Source organism: Lemur catta, chromosome 16, assembly GCF_020740605.2.
Source record: "Lemur catta isolate mLemCat1 chromosome 16, mLemCat1.pri, whole genome shotgun sequence".
Lineage (NCBI taxonomy): Eukaryota > Metazoa > Chordata > Mammalia > Primates > Lemuridae > Lemur > Lemur catta.
This window is the reverse complement of record NC_059143.1, coordinates 41,636,336-41,657,208: the sequence shown is the minus strand read 5'-3', so window position 1 is coordinate 41,657,208 and position 20,873 is coordinate 41,636,336. Positions and strand designations below refer to the sequence as shown.

Here is a 20,873-nt window from a genome sequence, read left to right as displayed (position 1 = left end):
GAGGGGAGGGACCCCACGCCTTTGGGGAGAAGGCAGGAGTCTGCAGGCCTGTAAAGCGTAGCATGTTCCCTGTCTCCTCCCCTCCTCCCTGTCCCCCACTTTGTCACCTGCTGTGTGGGGAGGAAGGTGGGTTGGCTTTGTCCACATCTGCGTTCCCAGGGAGTCAGCAGCACGACTTTCAGAAACACACCCTCCCCAGCCAATGTCCACGGTCCCAATGTCCAAGGTCCCATAACTAGAGCCAGGAGGAGCTGGTATTTAAACCGGCATCTGTCTGGCTCCACGTCACCACAGTTTTGCTCCAGAGACACCTGGTCATCTTGGAGCCAGCAGACTGGGATCGGGATGGACAGGAGGTGGCTGTGCAGCCGGTGGGCTGGTCCTGGCATGGAGCCGCTGCACCCCCAGCCCCAGCAGTATGTGGGGCCCTTTTCTTGCTGCTGTCCATGGGGCCCTGCCCAGTGCCAGGTGGCCCAGCCTCCCAGTGGCCAATGTGCCTTATTTCCCGCTAAGGAAATTCCCTTGAAACTCATTTGTTGTTGTTGTGTTTGGTTCTTTTGCAGGGGCTGATCCTCAGGAGTCTGTCCTCAGCCGGGCATTAGAATAAAGGCGTAAGCTGGAAGTTTGCCTCTTCAGTCCAGGGGGGTCTCCAGGTATCTTGTGTGACAGCCACAGCTGCTCACCCTGCGGCCACCACCCCAGCCCCAGCCCCTGTGCCAAGGGCCCATGGAGCCTCCCAACCACCCAGCTCACTTGGTCCCATTACAGGGCTTCCAGGCCACATCCCGCTGTCCTCCAAGGCACAGCTGGGACAGGAGGGAGGAGGGGGGGAGAGCAGAGATTTCCTCCTGATTCAGAAATAATGGATTCCTACAGCAAAGTCACTTGCAGGGACGGTTTGGTAGCACCTGCTCATCCGTCACTTTGGAGGGTTTATTTACATGCAGACATTTATCGAGACCTGCTGTGAGCGGGGTGGCCCCAGGGACCTGCTGGGGAGTGCCGCTGACTCCCCAGGAACGCAGATGTGGACAAAGCCAACCCACCTTCCTCCCCACACAGCAGGTGACACAGTGGGGGACAGGGAGGAGGGGAGGAGACAGGGAACACGCTACGCTTTACAGGCCTGCAGGCTCCTGCCTTCTCCCCAGAGGCGCAGGGTCCCTCCCCTCACCACACTCCAGCCCCTTTTATCCTCACTGTCCTCCCCTCACGTGGGCTGCGAGTGAGAAGACAGGTGCCACTCCCAGGACTCCCTGACCTGCCCCCAGAGCAGCCTTCCCTAAGCCTCAGAAGCAGGGACTTTCCAGAAGGGACTCATTCCTGTGCTTGGGAGGGGAGGGGACACTACAATGGCCCAGTGCGCAGGACAGAGAGGTAGAGACTCGGCCCATCTGCCCAGTGAGGGCTGGGGTTTGCATACCTCAGCCTGGCATAGCTGGGACCTGCGTCCCCCAGCCCAAATGCCACAAGGTCAGTGAGGCTGATGTGTCTGTGAAACTCGATGGCTGGGTTCCGTCAGGGAAGCAGAACCCCTTGGGGTGACATAGAATGAAGAGCCCATTGCAAGGATTTGACCGAGGAGGCAGGCTTGTTTCTTCCAAATCTGGTCGTGGGCCTGAAGTCCCAGGCCAGCGTTGGAACTGGAGCCTGCCTGGGCTGTCCCTCTCCAGGCCCCAAACCTCGCTACCTGGAGGACTTCCTGCAGGAGGAGGGTGCTCCTGCCCCACAGCTGCACTTGCACCTGGCCACGATTTGGAGCAGCTGAAGGACGGGATCCTTGGCGAGGTGGGGCCACATATTAATATAACCCAAATAGAACCCAGAGGAGGCCGGAGGAGGAGGAGAAGGTGGGGTCTGTCCCCCTGCAAAGGCAGCGGGAGTGCTTGGGCCAGGCATGAGCCGCACCTGCATGGACCTTCCAGAACAAGCAAGCTGGGCTCCCCCACACCTCACCTTTGTCACACACAGTTCACCGTAACCATTCTGGGAAGGACACAGGAGTCGCTGTTCAGCTTAGCCAAGCTGACACATTACAAAATCACCAGATATGATTTTTAGTCCAGCTACTGTTTGGTTTGGTTTGGTTTTACATTTCAGGCCCTTGACAGTGTATTTCTATAGGTGTGTGCGTGTGTGCGTGTGTGTGCGCACGTGTGTGTGTGCGTGTGTGTGTGCACGCCTGTGTGTGTGTGTGTGCGTGCGTGTGTGCGCGCACGCGCGTGTGTGTGTGTGTGCGCACGCGTGTGTGTGTGTGTGTGTGTGTGTGTGTGTGTGTGTGGACTCCACCTGAATTTGAACACATCTCTGCTTTTCTCAACTGAATTCCTTTGAGGATCCCTTGAAATTCAGGCAGGAAATCGGCTGGAAAAGAATTTGGGGTGTGTGTGTGTGTGTGCCCTGTGTCCACAGCCACCCCACGCTGCGGGTGGGAGGAGGGGGAGAGGAGAGAGGCAGAGACGACAGTGGAACCTGAGGCTGCGCGTTCCGGGCTGGGACCAGTGTCCTTTTTCCTGCACCAGATGCAGATTTCAATCAATTCAATCAATGGGCAATGTTTGCCGGCCATAAAAACAGCCCAGAGGCTGCTGGTCAGCGGCTCTAAGATGGATGACCAGTAGCCCCTGAGGTCCCAAAGGTCACGATGACTATCACCTTAAAATGTAATCTGTGCCGGCCCCCAGCCCTGCTCTCCGTCGCAGCCTGGCCGATGGCCTTCGGGGATCGCAGGCCTTGGGGTCTGTCTGTCCATCCTCCCCAGCCCTGGCCTGGTGCCGCTGTCTTGCCAGGCAGAGGGAAGCACATTTCTCCACCCACCTCTGCCCCTGTGGCATCCTGTAGGTGGCTGCAAAAGAGCAGGGCTGTTGTTTTGCTTTCACCCCCACGGCCCCTTTTGCATTAAGCCACCTCGCTTCCTTAGGTGTCATTCTCTTTCAATTTGTCATGGGGAGAAAAGATGGTGGTGCCAACCCTCTGGGCCCCGTGAGTGACAGGTGAGGGGGCACGCTGTTCTTGCCTTCTTCCCCTCCACAGCCGTGGGCTCTCTCATTCATTTGGCCCTTCCCTTCCTCCTCCCTCCTCCTTTACAATCTACAATCCTTACAATCTACGATCACCTACGTTTTCACCCTCTCTCTCCTGGGCCTTCCTGCTTCAGGCTGGGCGTGGCGCAGAACATGTAGCATCTTAGAGCCTCACCAGCTCAGCTCCCAATAGTTCTCCCTCCCTGCTCATTGTCTGATGAAAGCCAGATTTCTCCTCCCCGTCTCTGGTGCACGGGTCTCCACGGGTCTTTTACCATCTCCCGTGTTGCATTCAGGTAGTGCCTACGGATGAGAAATGCGCAGCGTCTCCTACAGAGGGCTGCTTCCTTCCTGTCTGCTGTCGCTGGCTGGTTGCTGGGGTTGCGGACTCGAGAGCAGGATCTTTCTACTGGTAAGCAGCTTCCTTTCACAAATCATCGAGGTTTGGCTGTTTAATGGTCGACGTGACACCAGAAGATGCAGTATTTCCCAAAAGTCAGGAAGCAAATAAATTATTACAGTTTAAAAATGAATCTATTTATTGATCTCCTTCTTTTACACTATTAATGCTAATTGTTTTTCATGGTGCCTGCATTTGGGATTCATCAAAATGCATTCTTAACGAATTTCCAAACACAAAAATTATAGCAGGATAACAGATAGCGCCATATCATTTTACCATTTCTCAAAGGCCTTCTGCTCCAGAGGGCCCTGGCAATGCGGAGCAATCATCTGTGTTTGCCGGTAAGATTTGAGATATCGCTGCCAACAGCAATTGACGAGTGGGTGGACGTTACACCTAGCTGCACTGTTTGATCACCTACTGTGTGCCAGGCTCTGGAACAGGTTGTTTGCAAACATCGTTTTGTTGAATCTTCACAACAGCGCTGAGGTCAGCATTGCCATTCCCACTGTTACTTTTTAAGAAACTAACCACAGAAGTTCACACATCTATCAAGTGGGAGAACCCAAATACAAGCCCAATTCCATCTGGCTCTAAAGTGCACACTCCTTCCACTTGGCACTCTCCATGCTGAGCTGGTAGCACGTTGCAGCAGGCTCATTCCAGGGGACGTGATCACTCTGCCTGTCGGTCCCACTCAGAGTAAACCGAAGCCTTCCTGCCAGACGAGCCCAAGTCACAGCATGTACCTCACCCCTGGGGTTGGTGTGCCCCTCTTGACCGTCAAATCAGACAAAAAGCACCACTGTGCCCTCTTGTCTCTCTGGGACAAGAGGAGACTATTCTTCTCCCTTATTCTTCCATAGTAATATCCGAGCAAGACACGAGGCTCCCGCTAAAGACTAACTTCCCAGGGTTCCTTGCAGCTAGGCGCAGCCATGTGACTAATAGGGACGTGAGCTGACTTGATGTGTGCCAAATACAAATTTGCCTTTAAAGGAAGGAAAGTGTTTCTTCTCATCTTCTTCCCATCTTCCTGCTGTCTGGAATTCAGATCTGAGGACAGGAGCTAAAGCAGCCATTTCACATCCCGCTCTGGGGCACTCTGGTTCCACCTGCCCCCACCCGCCCAGGACCCCATGTGTACACATGGCTTCCTCAGTGACCAGAGGGACACCAGGCCCTGATGGCCCTGCATTCACCTGAGTCCACCTTTCTGAGGCTGAAACGGGGCCTCCTTTGACCACAAACTGAGCCAAAAAAAAAAAAAAAGATGTCTGCAATGTTCTTAGCCAGCCAGGAGTTCAATTCACCAGCAACTTTGAATCCATTCATTTCTGGTCACGAATGAGTTGACTTCAGCTCCCAATATATAAAAGAACTGTTGAGAAACAGAGCATTGAACTTGGAGTGAGGATAGGTGGATTCTGAGCCCAGATTTTCAGGGATTTCAGTCCTTTTCCCAGAATTGGCTTAGCTTATGCCTGCTGTCCTGGTGTAACTGTTAACTATTCCAACTTTCACTCTCAGAAGTGTCCCAGTTAGGACAAGAAACTATATGGTCACCATATTATCTAGTTGAACCTCTTTGTCTTTCAAGGAAAGAAAAGAAGGCCCAGAGAGGTGAAGTAACTGGCCCAAGGCCACACAGCACTTTAGTAGCAGTGTCTCCAGAGGCTGCAGTCCTATTCCTGGGGGTGACCAGTTTTAGCCATTGGGTTGGGGCTTTGGTGGTGGTACCTTCCCACCTAGCTCTCCGTTAGGCCCTCAGCTGATTTCTCTGGGGCTTGGTCTCGCTCCTTGCAATGGAAGGAGTTGCTTTCTCTCCGTCATCTCCCTCCGGGACGGCTGCAGTGACCTCCTGATTGATCTCCCCGTGCTCATTCTTTCTCCTCTCCAATCTCACTTGTCAGCCCACGGTTTCCTCAGAACACAAACTTCATCACGTCCTCTTCCTGCTAACCACCCCATCCAAGGCAGTCTCTGCTAGCCTGGGACGCCCCGCGTGGCCTGACTTCTCTTACAAACCCCCTCCTCTCATCCCACCCACGCCACCTGGCCGTGCTAGCTCTGCTTGTCCTTCTTCAACAGAGCCATGCTCCTTCCTGGCACCAGGACATTGCACATGCTTCCCCTTGGCCTGAAACATTCCTCCACCTTTTCCCTTCTTGCTTATAACTACTGCTCATGTCTGTCTCACCCACTGGCTTGTCAGCTCCACCAGGGCAGGAGCCGGGTCTGTCGGGGTCACAGTTGCATCCTGCGTGCTCCTAAGTGTCAAGCACCAAGGGCGATCAGTACAGATGGGATGAATTAGAGAATTCCTTGTGGTCTCGACATTCTGATTCTACAGCTGAGGAAACCACTCGAACCCTCCGGGCCCAATGATACAGAATGTTCCCCAATCTGATTCCTCAAGACTTTTGCCTAGGATGCGAAGAAACATATCACTGGAAAGAGTAACCTTATGGAATGTGTTTTATGTCAAATGAAACATCCTGAATCCCACATCTTAGCATATTACCCTCAACTTTAAATGGTTCTTACCCTGCCTTTTTTTATTGCAACCTACCATGTTCGTGGAATTAATCATCCAGTTAAGCCCCCTCAAACAAAAACAGAAACAAACCATAGATACAACCACAGTGGCTTTCTTGACCAAAGCTCTTCAAACCCCTTCATCATGCAGATGGGAAAACTGAGCCCCCAGAGAGGGTACAAGGTTGCCTTTGGGATCAGGCCTTGGGCTCCAGGCCTCCTGCCTGCTGAGCTTTTGATGTCCAGCTCTGGGGCATTTCCTGGGTGGGGGGCCACATAGCCCAGCGCACCCCAGTGCGAGGCCCTGGGCTTCCACCTTAAGAGCACACTGGATGGTGGTTCCCATCCCCAGCCCAACCTGGTCAACTCCTGCGAGATTCCACACGGACTCCAGCGAAATGCTGCTCAAACCTGGGGTGCACACACATCATCCCAGGAGCCTGTCAAAATGCAGATGGGGACCCAGGAGGTCTGGGGTGGGGCCTGGGAGTCTGCGTTTCTAACCAGCTCCCAGAGGCTGCTGCTGGTGCCCAGAATACACTTGCGTGGTACGCGCCAGGTCACGGGCAGTCACTGGTACGGTCTGAAAGTTTGTGCTCCCCCAAAACACATATGTTAGAACTAATCACCAATGCCATTCATCGTATTAGGAGGTATTAGGAGGTGAAGCCACTGGGAGGTGATTAGGTCATGAGGGCAGAGCCTCATAAATGAGATTAGCGCCCTTAGAAACGAGGCCCAGGGAGCTCCCTCGTCCCTTCCACTATGCGAGGACACGGTGAGGAGACACCATCTATGACCAAGAAGGGCGTCCTTGCCAGACACCAAATCTGCCGGAGCTTTGATCATGGCCTTCCCAGCCTCCAGGACCATAAGAAACCAATTCCTGTTGTTTAACAAGCCACCCAGTCTATGGCATTTTGTTACAGCAGCTGAATGGACTAAGACTGCCATCGTCCCCTGTAAAGGCCCAGATAGTATATATTTTAGGCTTTGTGGGCCAAGAGGCAAAATTGACAATATTACATAAGTACTTATATAACAAAAGAGAAAACAATCTTACTCAAATTTTTGATTCATGAAATTCAAAATATAACAATAATCGAATTCAATTTTATTAATATTTGTAATGTAGGTCTGCTAATGAAAAGACTGGGATTCTTTTTTTGGGAAGGATGATAGTAATGACCTCAGTAAGGGGAAAGTCATTCTAAGCAGGTTTGCAGCATGAGGAATTTAGACTCTACCCCCTTCTACCAGGCCTCCCTTTGTTATCTAATGCTATCTGTTATAAACGGCAAGAAATAGAAGTCTCAGGAAATGAAACACAAGAATTGTTTCAAGTACAGCTCTGAGCTGCCAATGAGACTTAGCCTTTGTCTTCAAGAAATAGGTCCAATGTGACACTGCAGCTTCATATTTTGGGGCCAGGTTTTTAAACCATCCGTTTGAAGTGATTCAGCCTACAGTTTGCCCTGTGGTTGAAACGTGGGGTGCGGAGTTAGGAGGCACAGTCAGTGCAGTCTGCACAGGTGGGTCTCACTCCGGGGGTCATGTTCCTGATCAAGGCACTGCAAGGTGTAAATTGAATCTGATTTCCCCGTAGCAGCAACACTGCGATGTAGGATCGCGTGACCGTGGAAGGATGCCGCAGGTGAGGGGAACAGCGGGAGTGAAAGAGCCAAGGTGTGAACACGGATGGCAGGTTCCAGGAATGCGAGTGGTCCAGGCTGGCGGAGCTGTTGGCTGCCTGTCTCTCCCTCCTCCTTGACACTTCAGCTCATTAACTCTTCAGCTCCTGCCTTTCAAATGTCCCCAGGCCCTTCCTGTCGGTGTCCATTGTACCCACAATAGTTTGAGTTCTCAGCATCTCTTGATTAGACTTGCAGCCATCTCCCACTTGCCTCCCTGTCACAATTCTCTCCATTTTAAACACTGCTATGCACCCTGCCACCAGGTTTAGCCAAGACACGGGATCCTCGTCTCCCTTAAAGTCATTGAGAGCTCCCCAGACCTCACAGGAAGAAGCCTAACTCCGTCCACTGGCTACGAAGATGCACACCGGCCTTGGCTCACAAGCCTGGCACCATTTTGTGCCATGTCCCTGCACACTGCAAGGCTGTTGTCAAGTGTCGGCTGCACGTGGCTTATCTAGTAGGGAAGCTGATTGAATCACATAACAAGGAGTTGGAGGTGGACGCCTGCGGGGCTGGCACCTCTAGAAGCCCTGCGACGTCACCCCAGGGAGTTGGCTTGGGCCTACGGGGTTCCAGTGTGGGCCCAAGATGGCTCATGTGGTCCTAGGTATCGCAGACTCATACAAATATGGCCACGCATAGAAACTTCTACTTGAATGTCTCATTTTATCAGGGAGGAAAACCTTTCCCAAGAGCACCCTCTCTTATCTCATTGGCCAGAATGACACGCAAGGCCTCCCCTACACCACGAGGTGGGGAAAATGGCGCTGGGTAAGCGGTCGCCTGCGTTTGCTGTTCCTTGAAAACACCATCCATCGGCACAGCCTGTGCCTTCAGTCACATCTCCCCTGAATGTTCTCCCACCCTGGGAAACTCCTATTCATCCTTCAAGACCCAGACACAATGCCACCATCTCTGCAAAGCGACTCTGCAAACACTCCACCTGGCAGAGAACCAGGGGTGGCCTGCAGGAGCCAAGGGTGGGCTCCAGCCAACAGCCTGCAAGGGCCTCCAGTGACAGCCAGCGGGAGAAGGACGCTCTCAGTCCCACAGCCAGAAGCAAGTGACTTCTGCCAGTGACAGCATGAGCTTGGAAGCAAATTCTCTCCCACACAAGCCTCAGGTGAGACCATGGCCCCAGCCAACACCTTGACCGCAGCCTGGGAAAAACCTTGAGGCTGAGGCTCTTGGCTAAGCGGAGCCTGGACTCCTGGCCCACAGAAGCTGTAGTATCACACATGTGTTTTGTTCTTAACCACGAAGTTTGTGGTAATACTGTTACACAGAATAGATAATTAACACACCCCGTTTCCCCCAACCCACCCCTAACCCATTCTCCACGTTGCAGCCCAGTGTTTTCTAGCTACATCATCTCACACCTTCCAGCTTACAACCTGTGAGTTGCAATGGCTTCTGAGACCCCCAAGAGCACCCTTGATCATTGCCTGCGAGATTCTACCCCATTCGAGGCCCCGCTGTTGTGGCAACGCCCGGCTTGCACCTGCAGTGACTCTCCTCTGCCTCTGAGACCACACACGCCCTATTTCCTTTTCTAGAAGCTCTTCTCTTCCCCAAGCGCTCTCCAGATATTAGCTCCTTCTGTCCCTTCAGAGACCTCCCCTGGACCTTGCCCACCCATCCCTGGGTCACTGGGCCTCAGCCCTCTCCTTGTTCGCTTTCTTGCTTGTTATAATTTGCGGCTGGTTTAGCCCTGTCCCAGCCCACTAGGCTGTGCGCGCCACCGGGGCAGGCATCACAGTTGTCGCATCCCCACTGCGACCCCAGCACCTAGTTCTCTGCCTGACGCGCGGGGGACCTCCACTGGATATGTACCAAACGCGGCTCCACCAGAGTGTGTATGTCCCGGTGAATGTCTCCCCCCACGTCTCATCACTCTGCAGCCAGAGGAGACATTCCCATGGCTGGACACTTGTTTCCTCCCTCTGTCCCTTTCTCTTCTGGGCTCCCACTTTGTGCTTCAGGCTCGGGTCACGATCCTGAGACTGGTGGCTCTGGGGACAAGGGCTGGCAGAGGAAACAACATGGCTCAGGGATCAGCGGGACTCAGGCGGCTGGGATCCAGGGCGGCCGCCCAGGGCCCGGAGCCTGCGGACACTGCGGGGCGCCTGGAGAGCCCGGCCCGAGCCAGGGGAGGGCAGGCTGCGAGCGCGCATGCGCGATATGTATAATGGGCTTCGCAACATACACATTAGCTAGATAGCTTCTGGGATGCATAAACGATGTGAGTGCCTGGGCTGTATTAATTTAGTCCTCTCTAGAAAAGCCTGGAAAATAATAGGCATTCAATAAGTCATTGTGGAATAAATAAATGAAGATTGAATTTTGAGGTCCTTGGTTTTTTATTGAGGTCAATATGAGAATAAAGCATGTCTCTCCAGCTATTATAAAGCTGGCCTTGGCGATATTGTCCATCAGTGGAGGGGAAAGAGCACTTTGAATGTTAGTCCTGCTCCCTGACCAGGCTAGCTGTGCGACCTTAGCCCGCTACCTAACCTGGCAGGGTACCGGTTTTCTAACCCATACATAGAAGGTGGGCTAACTACCAGGATCACTGAGAGACTTAAATTCAATTACATGTGTCAAAAGTCTAACATGGTTGCAAAGAACCTCTGGGACCCTCAAAGAGGGACCCCTTCACTTGTCAGAAAAGAGACCTAAGATATGTTTATTACAGAGCCACAGCCTGGGACATGCTGCAACACCAAAGCTAGGGCTAAGGGATATGAGTGAGTATGGTGGTGTATTCTGGTTTGCTGTAGAAAGTCCTGGCATGTTCCAGTATTTCCTGGAACGATAGCATCTGGGATAGGGGAGCTAAGGCTTTGTAAACCCAGCACGTGACAGTGGGGATTGGAGTGGCCCTGTACTGGAAGGGGGTGCTTGGGCACATCTGGCCAAGTGGAGAAAATAAGTTTTGTAATATTTCTGTTCAAATCTTCTGTAAGGCAAACCCTAAAACTTTGGTTTCTGACTCCATTTTTAAAATCTTTAGTTTTGGGCCTGGCACGGTGGCTCACCCCTGTAATCCTAGCACTCTGGTAGGCTGAGGTGGGAGGATTGCTTGAGGACAGGAGTTCGAGACCAGCCTGAGCAAGAGCAGGACCCCCCCACCCCACCCCCATCTAGGCCTGTAGTCTGTTCACTTTCTAAAAGGGAGTGCTTTGATCTGGTTGAAGAAAGGAAAAAAAAAAACCCAAGCAGTTCCTAGAGAAGGACTCCGCATCCACTGGGTGACGGCAGCTGCCAACCTCCCAGGACCTGTGGGGTAAGTGCGCACCACACTATCCACTATGGTCACCCTTGGCCCCACTCACAGCCACTTGCTTTGAAAAAAGTCTGGAAACAGCTCTCCCGGGATTCCGGGAGAAACTTAGTAATATTAGTGGAACAAACGGCAACCCTTGCTGTTGTAGTTGGTCTCAAAGCCACCACTGGTACCCATTGTCTTCCATCACGTTATGCATTCAGAACTCCCCTCTCCCTGGCGAGAATCTCTGCTGAGCTTTGCGGCTCACTGTTGGCCTAACCCACAGCCTCATCCATGAGGGTGCTGAGCTCCTGACATCCACATCGTTAGGGGCTGCAAACCGGGCAAGGGATTTTGACTTTTTACTGGAACGGCTGCCTTTAGCCTCCTGTTCCACATTTTTTACTACTTTAGGTCACATAGATGGACACTGCCCTTGTTGGCTGCCCTCCCATCTTGCCTCCAGGGATGACATGTTTTGTTAATCATCTCCAAAGATCTGTGCAGGTCAGGCCCCTCTGGCTGCCATGCCAACCTTGCTGCTCATTACGATAGCTGCGCCCATCGGCTCTCCAGCATTTCGGGGCCTTCTCATCCTCACTGTTATCAGGGGGCCCAGTTCTGTTATGGCATCTTCTCCCCTCAGTCCTGGCTTACAGACTTGCTGGTGCCCTTCTAGCACCTTCCTCATTGCTTAGGAAACAGGATGTCCCCCGGCCTCTCTCGCACAGCAGAGGCATCTTACCTAGCACGGCACGTGCCCCTCAGCAGCCCCATCACTCTGAGCTTCTGCGCTCTCCCCTGCCATCGGCCATGGCCGTGCTGGCATTTCTCCTTGACTCAGCGTCAGCAGCTGTTTTCTCCGCGCTGAGCCACTTATTAGCAGCAGGCCAGCCCCTCATCCCCGGGTCCTTGCCAGGTTATTAAATGTCCACTGATGCACTCTCCCTTGTCTCACTTAATATTCTGTCTCCCCTCGACCCAGCATCCCCTGAATCTAGTCCCATGATTCTCCCAGTTGCAGCAGGTGCACGGGGTGAGGTCCCACAGCTCCTTTGGAACACAGTTCTTCCCCTCTCCCACCAGGCCCAGCACTTTAGCAGCCAGCTTAGGGCGGCCTGACTTAGCCTGAGTCGCTGGGAGGCGGGAATGGGGTGGGGGCTGCATTGTCTTGCACAGAAGCAGCCTGGGCATCACCCTCAAGCAAAGTTGGGGGGGCGGTGCACCAGCTTCTAACAGGGAGGAGCTAGCCACTTAGGCCCAGGGACAGCTCACCAGAAACTGGGGATTCAGGATTGTTCAAGTGCATCAACCCAGAGAGCCCCACCCATCTCAACCCGGGCTCTGAGCCCGGGACAGCAGACCTTTGGAGCCCAGAAGCCCAACCTTCTCTGGAGCTCTGCTTCTCGGTAGAAGCCCCAGGCTGTTTTCAAAGATGAAAACATAGCACAGGACAAAAATCCAACAGGTGCTCAAAAAACACAGGTAACCTTGTCTATCCATGCCCAGTAAGGGCTTCTACACGTCTAACAACATGAGCTTGCAGTTACCAAGTGCTGACTGTGTGCCGCTCTCCCCAGCATTTCACAGGCACGATGTCACGGATTTAACAAATGCAGCGCGTATTTATGCGATTCCTGCTACAAATCAGGCATGTGCTAGATTCCTGGCCTCCTCCGGGAAACCTCAGCATACTGAGGAGTCTTGGCTGGCTTTCTCTTTTTGAAACAAAACAAAAAATTTCCAGCCTGATCTATCTCCTTAGAAAAGTGAAATTTATGAATGAGAAAGTATAGACATGGAAGCCATATTTTCACTGTAATTTTAATTCTGATCTAATTAGCATAAGTGTACAGCAGGCCTGATGATGGAAACCCCCGAGAGTGACTTTACATACTGAGGACGCCTTTGTCCTCCTGAGCTTGTCTGGAAGGTGTGAGCACCACTGGCTTCTCAGCTTTCTTATCTGTAGGAAAGAAAATAATCTATATCGGTTTGATGGAGGTATTTATCCACAGAATGAATAGATCCAATCTTGCTGGTGAGAATGGAGTGAATTGCTTACCTTCTTAGAGGTGCATAAACTTCTTACTTAGAAGGGCACTAATTAGAATACCTTTATAAGTAATTTGCTTAAAGGGATTTGGGAAACCAGAAACAATTTAAGTCCTAAAGGTACAAGAGCTCTTTTCTCATGCAAATGCTTGAACCAGCTGTGAACGAGGCCTAAGCTTTCCAGTGCTGTAATGGCAGAATCAACAGGAATTTCAAAACCAAATCGAGATGTTAACACAAAACGAGGTAACCACTCAAAAAAGAATTCATATCCTAAAAGATACACAGAAGCAAGAAGCATGAACACCTTTTGGGAATTCAATATTCATAGAGCTGCTTCTACAAAATTTAAGGTTTGATTAAAGAGGGATGCTAACCTCGAAACACAGTGGTGAGCTTGTTTCATTTCAACGACAATTACAAAAACGAACCTCTCTGTGGTCTTTTTTTTTTTGGTTTGTAAACAGCAACAAGAACTGAACATCTAATTTTTGAAATTCTTCTGGCTTTTCTTTTTGACCTTTGGTATTTGTATGTATTGACGATCTCTAAACCATTGCACAAAAACACCTTGAAGTGTCAAGCTTTAAAAATGAGTCTTCTTTTCTCTTTCTCCTGTGCAGCTTGGATTATCTTGGCCTTGTCAAAATACATTCTCTAGTTAGAGGGTGGAAATATTTCCCTCTTGGCTCCAAAGTATTGATTTTCTTCAACGCTCAGCTCTGTCAGTCAGCCGAAGGGGTGAAAGGTGAAAGTTCACCCAGCTCTGCGCTGGCTTTACCTTCCTATTAATGTCACACCCTTTCCACACTTGATCCGTTTATGTGACCGCCAATCACACAGGCCCGTTACTGCCCCTGTTTTCCCTATAAGGATACATTTAAGTCAGGAGATGTTACGACGGTTCCTGGGGCCGACACTGGCATTTGACAGGGCCAAAGGTGCCACAGTCCACACCTGCAACGCTTGGCTCCTTTCTGTGGGAAATCATACTGTTACAGGATGACTGGCACCCTTCAAGCTCGTCTATGTCCCTATCCGAAAGAATTAAAACAAGTACATTTGCTACTGACACACAACCTTCCGTGAGCAGTAAGGACCTATTTTGTTATTCTTGCTTTTTCTGAAAACCAATTACAACCTTGACCTCAGGGATTCAAATTCAACTCCAAACTGAGTATTAAATGAAATGAACTAAATGATCTCAGCCCGGCTCCCGTGAGGCAGCCAACCCATGTCATCGAATCTGACAAGACGTAATTTGGTGCCATTAACAGTCTAGTTAGGAACAAGTCAGGGTGGAGATGAGGCGACGGGCTCGCGGTTCCCTTGCCCAAGCCACGGAGGGTGCTGTTGAGTTGCCTCACGCGTCTGCAGTGTAGGCCAGGGACTTCCTTGACGGCTCCACTGTCCTCCGGGACCAAGCCTGGCCGTCCTGACGCCGGCTCTCCAGGAAAATGGATAACTAGAAACAGGGAGGCGAGGGGAGCATATGGATTTCAACTGAGAGTGTTTAAGAAGAGTGAACATTGGAAAAAGTAATCATCTGAGCAAAACAGTTTCCAGTACAGTTCTGTTTTATTTAACACACGTATGTACACAGGGACATTCAGCATGTATAGATCTATTAGTGGAACCATTGAGAAACGTCTCGAGAGGCAGACATTTTAATCCACTCTCTGTACAGTGAGTTCAATCATTACATTTTCATACAGGTGTCACGTCATGTCATCTGTTGCTTGTAAATCACCAATCAAGCCACATATGTCTCTATACATACAAGGACAGGTCCAAATATAATGCCAATGGAATCAGTAAAACACAAAAAGCGTACACTAGGATGACAATACGGAGTTTACCTCAGTGCTGAGAAATCTGGGCTGGGATGAAATTTGGGACTGTGGTTGTCAACATAGCCAAGGGGAGATTTACGTTAACAAGAATGCAGATATTAGTTTAGTAAGTCAGAAATGTCTGTCTAACCATCAAACATCATCCATCCGGAATTTTACGACCATAATGTTCTCCTGGCCAATTGGCTTGGCTTTCTGTGCAGACAGGACGCATTAAAGGCGGTCCCACGCCCGTCACCCTGGGGCTTCGCTCCTCTGGCCCTCCTGGCTTTGTTTTTAATCTCCATGGCAGGTGGGGGCCATCCATGCCTTTGTGGGGCCTGCCTACCGTTCCTACACCTTCTTCCCGAACCAGAGACCATTTTGTTAAAAAAAAATAGAAAAAAGGTCACTAAGGTATATGTTTACCTCATCATTCCAAATAGTTCTATAGTCTAGAATAAATTAATTCCCATTTAAGTTCATACAGTAAACATGTGCTGGGTACAGAGAAGACTTGGGAGCCCACTAGAAAAACAAAGTGCACCTTGTAGTTCACCTCACGTTTCTCTACCTATACCGAATACAACAGCATGTTCACCACACAAAGTCTACACTGTATAGTTGTTTCTTCCTTGGAAACTACATATATAATCTTTATAATACAATGTACATGCATGTGCATAAATTCACTTTTGAAACAACACCCAACATCTAAAACCAAGGAATAGCACAGATTTGCCATCAATAGAAATAATATGCTTCATATCAATATGAAAGAGACGTTCTAGTGGTCTTAATTTCTTAATATGTTCTTTAAAAATCTGTTTCAGTAAAACAGACGTATTTGTTCCTGGACCTTGATCCTGCTTTTCTGTTTATTACATCTATGCTTTTTAGATTAAATATTCCCATTATAATTTTGGTTCCTCTGTAAACTTTCACATTTTCTCTGAATTTAACAAATCATTTTCTATTTTTGCATCTGATAAACCATTATGCCCAACGAACCAACCAATCAGCTATCAGCCAACCAACCAGCCCCCCCAACTATATACAGGTCAAGGTTTTTAGGAGCAATTCATACAAAATATTATTTTATGGACTTTTTCCATTATTATGAGCAAGAACCAGCATAATCTGACATAAAGAGAAGGTAATCTAGCTAAAGCTTACTTCAAAGCATAATGAACACCTTCATTGCAATATTTGCTCAAATTAGAGCCCTCACATTCTTATATACACTCCTGAACATTTGTGCCATAGTTATTAATTTTCTAGGACACTTATTTTAAAGAAATACCTTCTTAGCTTTTAATTGATCAGTAGTAGTTTGAAGGCTGAATTATACTTATTACATGATAATGGACATGTGTCACACATATGGGAACTGCAGGCTTGTAAAGTTTCTGGAGGAAAGGGATAAGCTCTTTCTTAAACAAAAAGATCTACAGCAATAGATAGGCAAGTCTTCATTTTAGGTATATGCTATGCTTTCAAACGCAGTTCTTTTTCACAAAAGTCCCTTTAAGAGATTCGCTACGGTGACTGGATGATTCTATCAACTAGATCATAAGTAGTGATGTTTTTATTTTAAACTACTAACTACACTATCATCTAAGTAGGACATGAGCACTTGAGAAGGCTAGGTGACTGGAAAACTATTTTTTACAAGGAAATTTTTTTTTTTTTATATTTCTCATTAATCTCAAAGCAGGTGTTGATAAAGAAACGTAGTAGTGGCTAAACCCCAGGAAATTGGATTGCGTAATTTCCTAGCAATCACCAGAAGAAAAAAACATGTAAACACAGAATCTTTTTGGTAAACAACAGTATGCTTTAGGAAATGCAAGGGGCAATAATTTCAGTAATGAGGACTGCCACATGACCTCCACACCCAGCGTCAGGACGACCAGATTCAAGCAGCACTTCAGAGATGGGGTTTAGATGGCTGAAAATGCTGACCCGGGCTGGAGCGCAATCACAGTGTGTATTGATTTTCGGGCTTCTGTTGCACCAAGCAACAAGAGCGTCCCCGGAACTACTGGCTTCCCCCTCCCATCTCTGGCAGGGAAAAACTCCCTGGTGACAGGATGGCCACATCCTGTACAGTGGTGTGTGCATGCCTCTGAATCGATAGGTGGCACGAGCCAGAGTCTGCCCCTGAGAAGCATGCACGAGTGACACAGACCCAGCGCGCCCTGGATGACTCTGGGGTGGGCAGGCACCGAGGAATGATCCGGTGTGAGTGCGGGCAGGGCGACGTCGGCTTAGAGAAGTTAGAGAACTAAAACGCAGCGTGGTGGCAGAGAGCAGCCCTAGACCATGAAGCGGTGCTCCTTCCCATCGTGGGCCATGAGGATGACGTTGCGGTTGGAAGTCCAGATGAGCCGGGCCAGTCTGAGGGTGTTGTGGGAGCCAGGGGAGGCGGGTTGCACGGGGGGCACCTGGTAGGTTTTGATGCAGCGCAGCTGGGGCGCCGAATTCAACATGCCGATGCTGCCCAACAGGGACGTGTTCATCTGGAGGGACAGGGGACAGGAGAGCAAACAGGTCACTTGAGGAACCTTCCTGCTCCCTACCGCAGAGACTGGTTCCATCTCTTCTGGCCACACACTGCAGGTCACTTTCTCCTCCATAATGGTTATTCATGTTCACCTAAGAGTTTACTCTTAACCTCTAAAGGGTTCCTTTCAGTGTATTTGGAATGGTTTTGGTGCTGTAACAGTACATGCATAAATCTAGAGAAATTTTACTTTGTGGGAAGAGCCTGACAGCAGGAGAGTCCATTGATCTTTAGGAAGGGAGCTAAATTATAGCTGTTAATAAAACCGTTCAATTAGACAATACAGGTATTTGGGAATCGTGGGTATTTAAAACTGCAGACCTTTTTGTTCTTTAACAACAATGCTAACTGCGTCCCCTGAAGGATGAGTCAGTGGAGACAAGCTTTGGGATTTATAATCAGTTCAAGAAAGTGAAGCAGAGTTAAGCAGTAGACAGCATGATAGGTTACGGGATCAAAGCTCAAAACTTACCCCCCACTCCACTTCCCATCTACCAACACCTTCGCTCCTCTCTAGCTTTTTAAAAACTCACAATCTCTGGAAAGCTCTTGCTTATTTTGAAGGGAAAAACAAAAACCAATTTCATCCCAACACTGTATCTGTGGCTCACTGTTTTGCTACCACACTCAAGAGATTATCTTCTTAATACTTTATCGATAATTCTTTTTTATCAGTTGAGGATTTCTGCTTTTTGGAACTTTTTCCAGATTTGATTTAGATTTTAAGTTTTCTTAATCCATTTACATAAATTAAAAATAACATGGAAATTATGACTCATGAACGACTATGCATTCAGGTCAAAGTGCTAAATACTGAATAGCACTTAGATGTAAGTGAACTGTTTCTTGAGCAACTGCGTCTGAAGATTCCTTTACATTCTAAATATTACCTTAAAATGTTTGCAATATGCATTGTTTTTGCTATTATAAATCACATGGAAAGCATACTGGAAATCAAGAAAGAGTCCTCGGAAATAATATTTTTTCTTTGTACTAATTCTCATTTCCAATTCTTCTCTCCAGCAAAATCTTCATCTAAATGTGTAACATTCTAGGGATTTGCGTGAAGCATGCACATTATGATCCAACATATACAAATGGTTGATCCATGAAACCCTGGCAAATCCTAGGACATTTAAGATATGTTATTGCTGATATCATGCTCTGCATTTGGATCAGTGCAAAACACAAGCCATTCCTTTTTCTAGCCCTTCTCGGCAGCAGGATGGTGTCAGAGGGCGTAAATCATGGCATCTCTAGCAGAGTGCGCGCAGGCTCCACTGACATTTTCACAATTTAAATCATCTTGAGTAATAACCCTTTTAAGATGACTAATGTTACTGATTTTCCTGCATTAATAATAGTGCCGAACACAACACAGAGGTGAAAAAAAATCACTAGTGTACGAGGTCACATTTTAAAACCAAATGTATGGTTATTGTTAACTCTTTCTGTTAAATTTCAGGTCGCATTTACAGCCAGGCATTTCCTTACTGTCAGCCTTCCAAAAGGCTCTTTCCTTGTTTCTTTCCCCCCTTTGCCCCAAAACTCCACAGAAGACAAAAATCAATGCTTTATTGCTTTCTTGGAGGGTCCCAAATAGCTTAAATATAAATAATGATGGTGGCCGGGTGCGGTGGCTCACACCTGTAATCCTAGTGCTCTGGGAGGCTGAGGCGGGTGGATCATTTGAGCTCAGGAGTTGGAGACCAGTCTGAGCAAGAGCAAGACCCCGTCTCTACTAAAAATAGAAAGAAAAACTAGCTGGACAGCTAAAAAATACATAGAAAAAATTAGCTGGGCATGGTGGTGCATGCCTGTAGTCCCTGCTACTTGGGAGGCTGAGGCAGAAGGATTGCTTGAGCCCAGGAGTTTGAGGTTGCTATGAGCTAGGCTGATGCCACAGCACTCTAGCCCGGGCAACAGAGTGAAACTCTGTCTCTAAATAAATAAATAATGATGGTGAGCTTGATATGATAGTTCTCGATTCTACAAAAAGTAACAGCACATAATAATGTAGTCCTCTTACAGAACACAGTCAAACGATTCAGAAAGCTGCTGGTTAACATTAACTGGCATCAACAGGCATACCGTGCTTTTAAGAAACCTAACTTCTCCGCTGATAAATAACTAAAAAGTATTTTTCATTCTTCATAGATTTTCTATGAAAATATGTATGAAGCTTGATTTCTGCTGGTGGCTCAAAATGCAAGGGGCATACAGGGCTTAGACACTGCCCTATTTTTAATTCTCTCCTTCAAATTTAGCTACAAACAAAAATAGGTTGAGGCCTCTAGGCAAAGAGGGAGAGAATATCTTCTGGGAATAGAAAGATTTTAAGAAAAGGCCATTATTACATTTCAGTTTCCATTACAACCTGAGCCATCCGTATTCTGACAAATCCCTTTGGTGGGTCAAATTAGACACCACGCCTCAGAACAGGGCAGTGTGAAATTCTGTAAGTTAAATAACTATTTGCGTACAGCGGGAACAAGGATGCCCCCCATGTTCACTAAAATTCACTGTTTTCCACGTCACCCTTTCCCTAACACCTCTTCAAATTGGGCATGAAGCTGAAATAGTGATTTTTCCAGTAAGCCCAGCCAAAGGACTCTCCCTGAAACAAGTAACCACTTTGTTATTCAATATGAATGCTTTCTTGCCCAGCAACGGCGACAACTATGTTTAAGTAAGGGCAACCTGAACCTCGGATGAAAGCAACCCATGTTGTGGGACAGGTGAAAAATGGAAAAAAACAAAAAAAGAAAGAAAATTACATGGAATTGTAAGATTTACTAACATTAAGTTTTTTCCTGACTACAAAGATAGCAAATACTCATTGTGGAAAAGTCAAATAATAAGGAGAAGTGCAAAGAAGAAAGCAAAAATCCCCTGAAATCTCATTTCCTGGAGACAATCGCTGTTCGTATTTTGGTAAGCAACTTTCCAGACCTCCATGTTAAATACACAGATGAGGAGAAGCAGATTTAAGGAATTTTACATAAACAGGCTCATATGAAAAGGCAGCTTCACAATCTGTTTTTTCACTCAACAAAATGTTGAGGGCAATCTTCTCATGTTAATGACTATAGATTTACATCATTCTTTTTAAATGGTTGAATAGTATTCTATTGTATTACAGAGTAAATAAAAATAAATGAAACCAATATCCATCTAATTTATTATTAGCATTTCTGAAAGAGGATATTTATTTGTTGGATGGTGGTGATATGATTTAGGTGAGAGAATTGTGAATGTATTTCATTGCCAAACTCCTCTTGCTCAAATACCAATCTGAAGTGAAATATTATAGAAATATGATGTTAGAAAAATCAAAGGGCTTGAAAGATTGCCAGATTAGTTCATTCAATAGATAAGTATGTAAACTAAAACCCAACTGTGGCTTTTTCCTTCCCTTCAAAAATAATGCTTCACAAAACCAGCTCTGTGAAGATTACTTTCTGAATACACAGAAACACATGCAGATATAA

At 48.0% G+C, this 20,873-nt stretch overlaps 1 protein-coding gene across 3 annotated transcripts in view; it reads right to left on the bottom strand.

The window, feature by feature from the left end:
- Positions 1 to 14,543: 14,543 nt before the first annotated feature.
- WDR7 (WD repeat domain 7) overlaps positions 14,544 to 20,873 on the bottom strand; it is a 277,915-nt gene continuing 271,585 nt past the window's right edge. For all 3 annotated transcript variants that reach the window (XM_045527974.1, XM_045527973.1, XM_045527977.1), the window contains one exon: positions 14,544 to 17,338. In XM_045527974.1, coding sequence (XP_045383930.1) covers positions 17,135 to 17,338 — 204 coding nt within the window. In that variant the 3' untranslated portion in view covers positions 14,544 to 17,134. The remainder of the gene's footprint in view (positions 17,339 to 20,873) is intronic.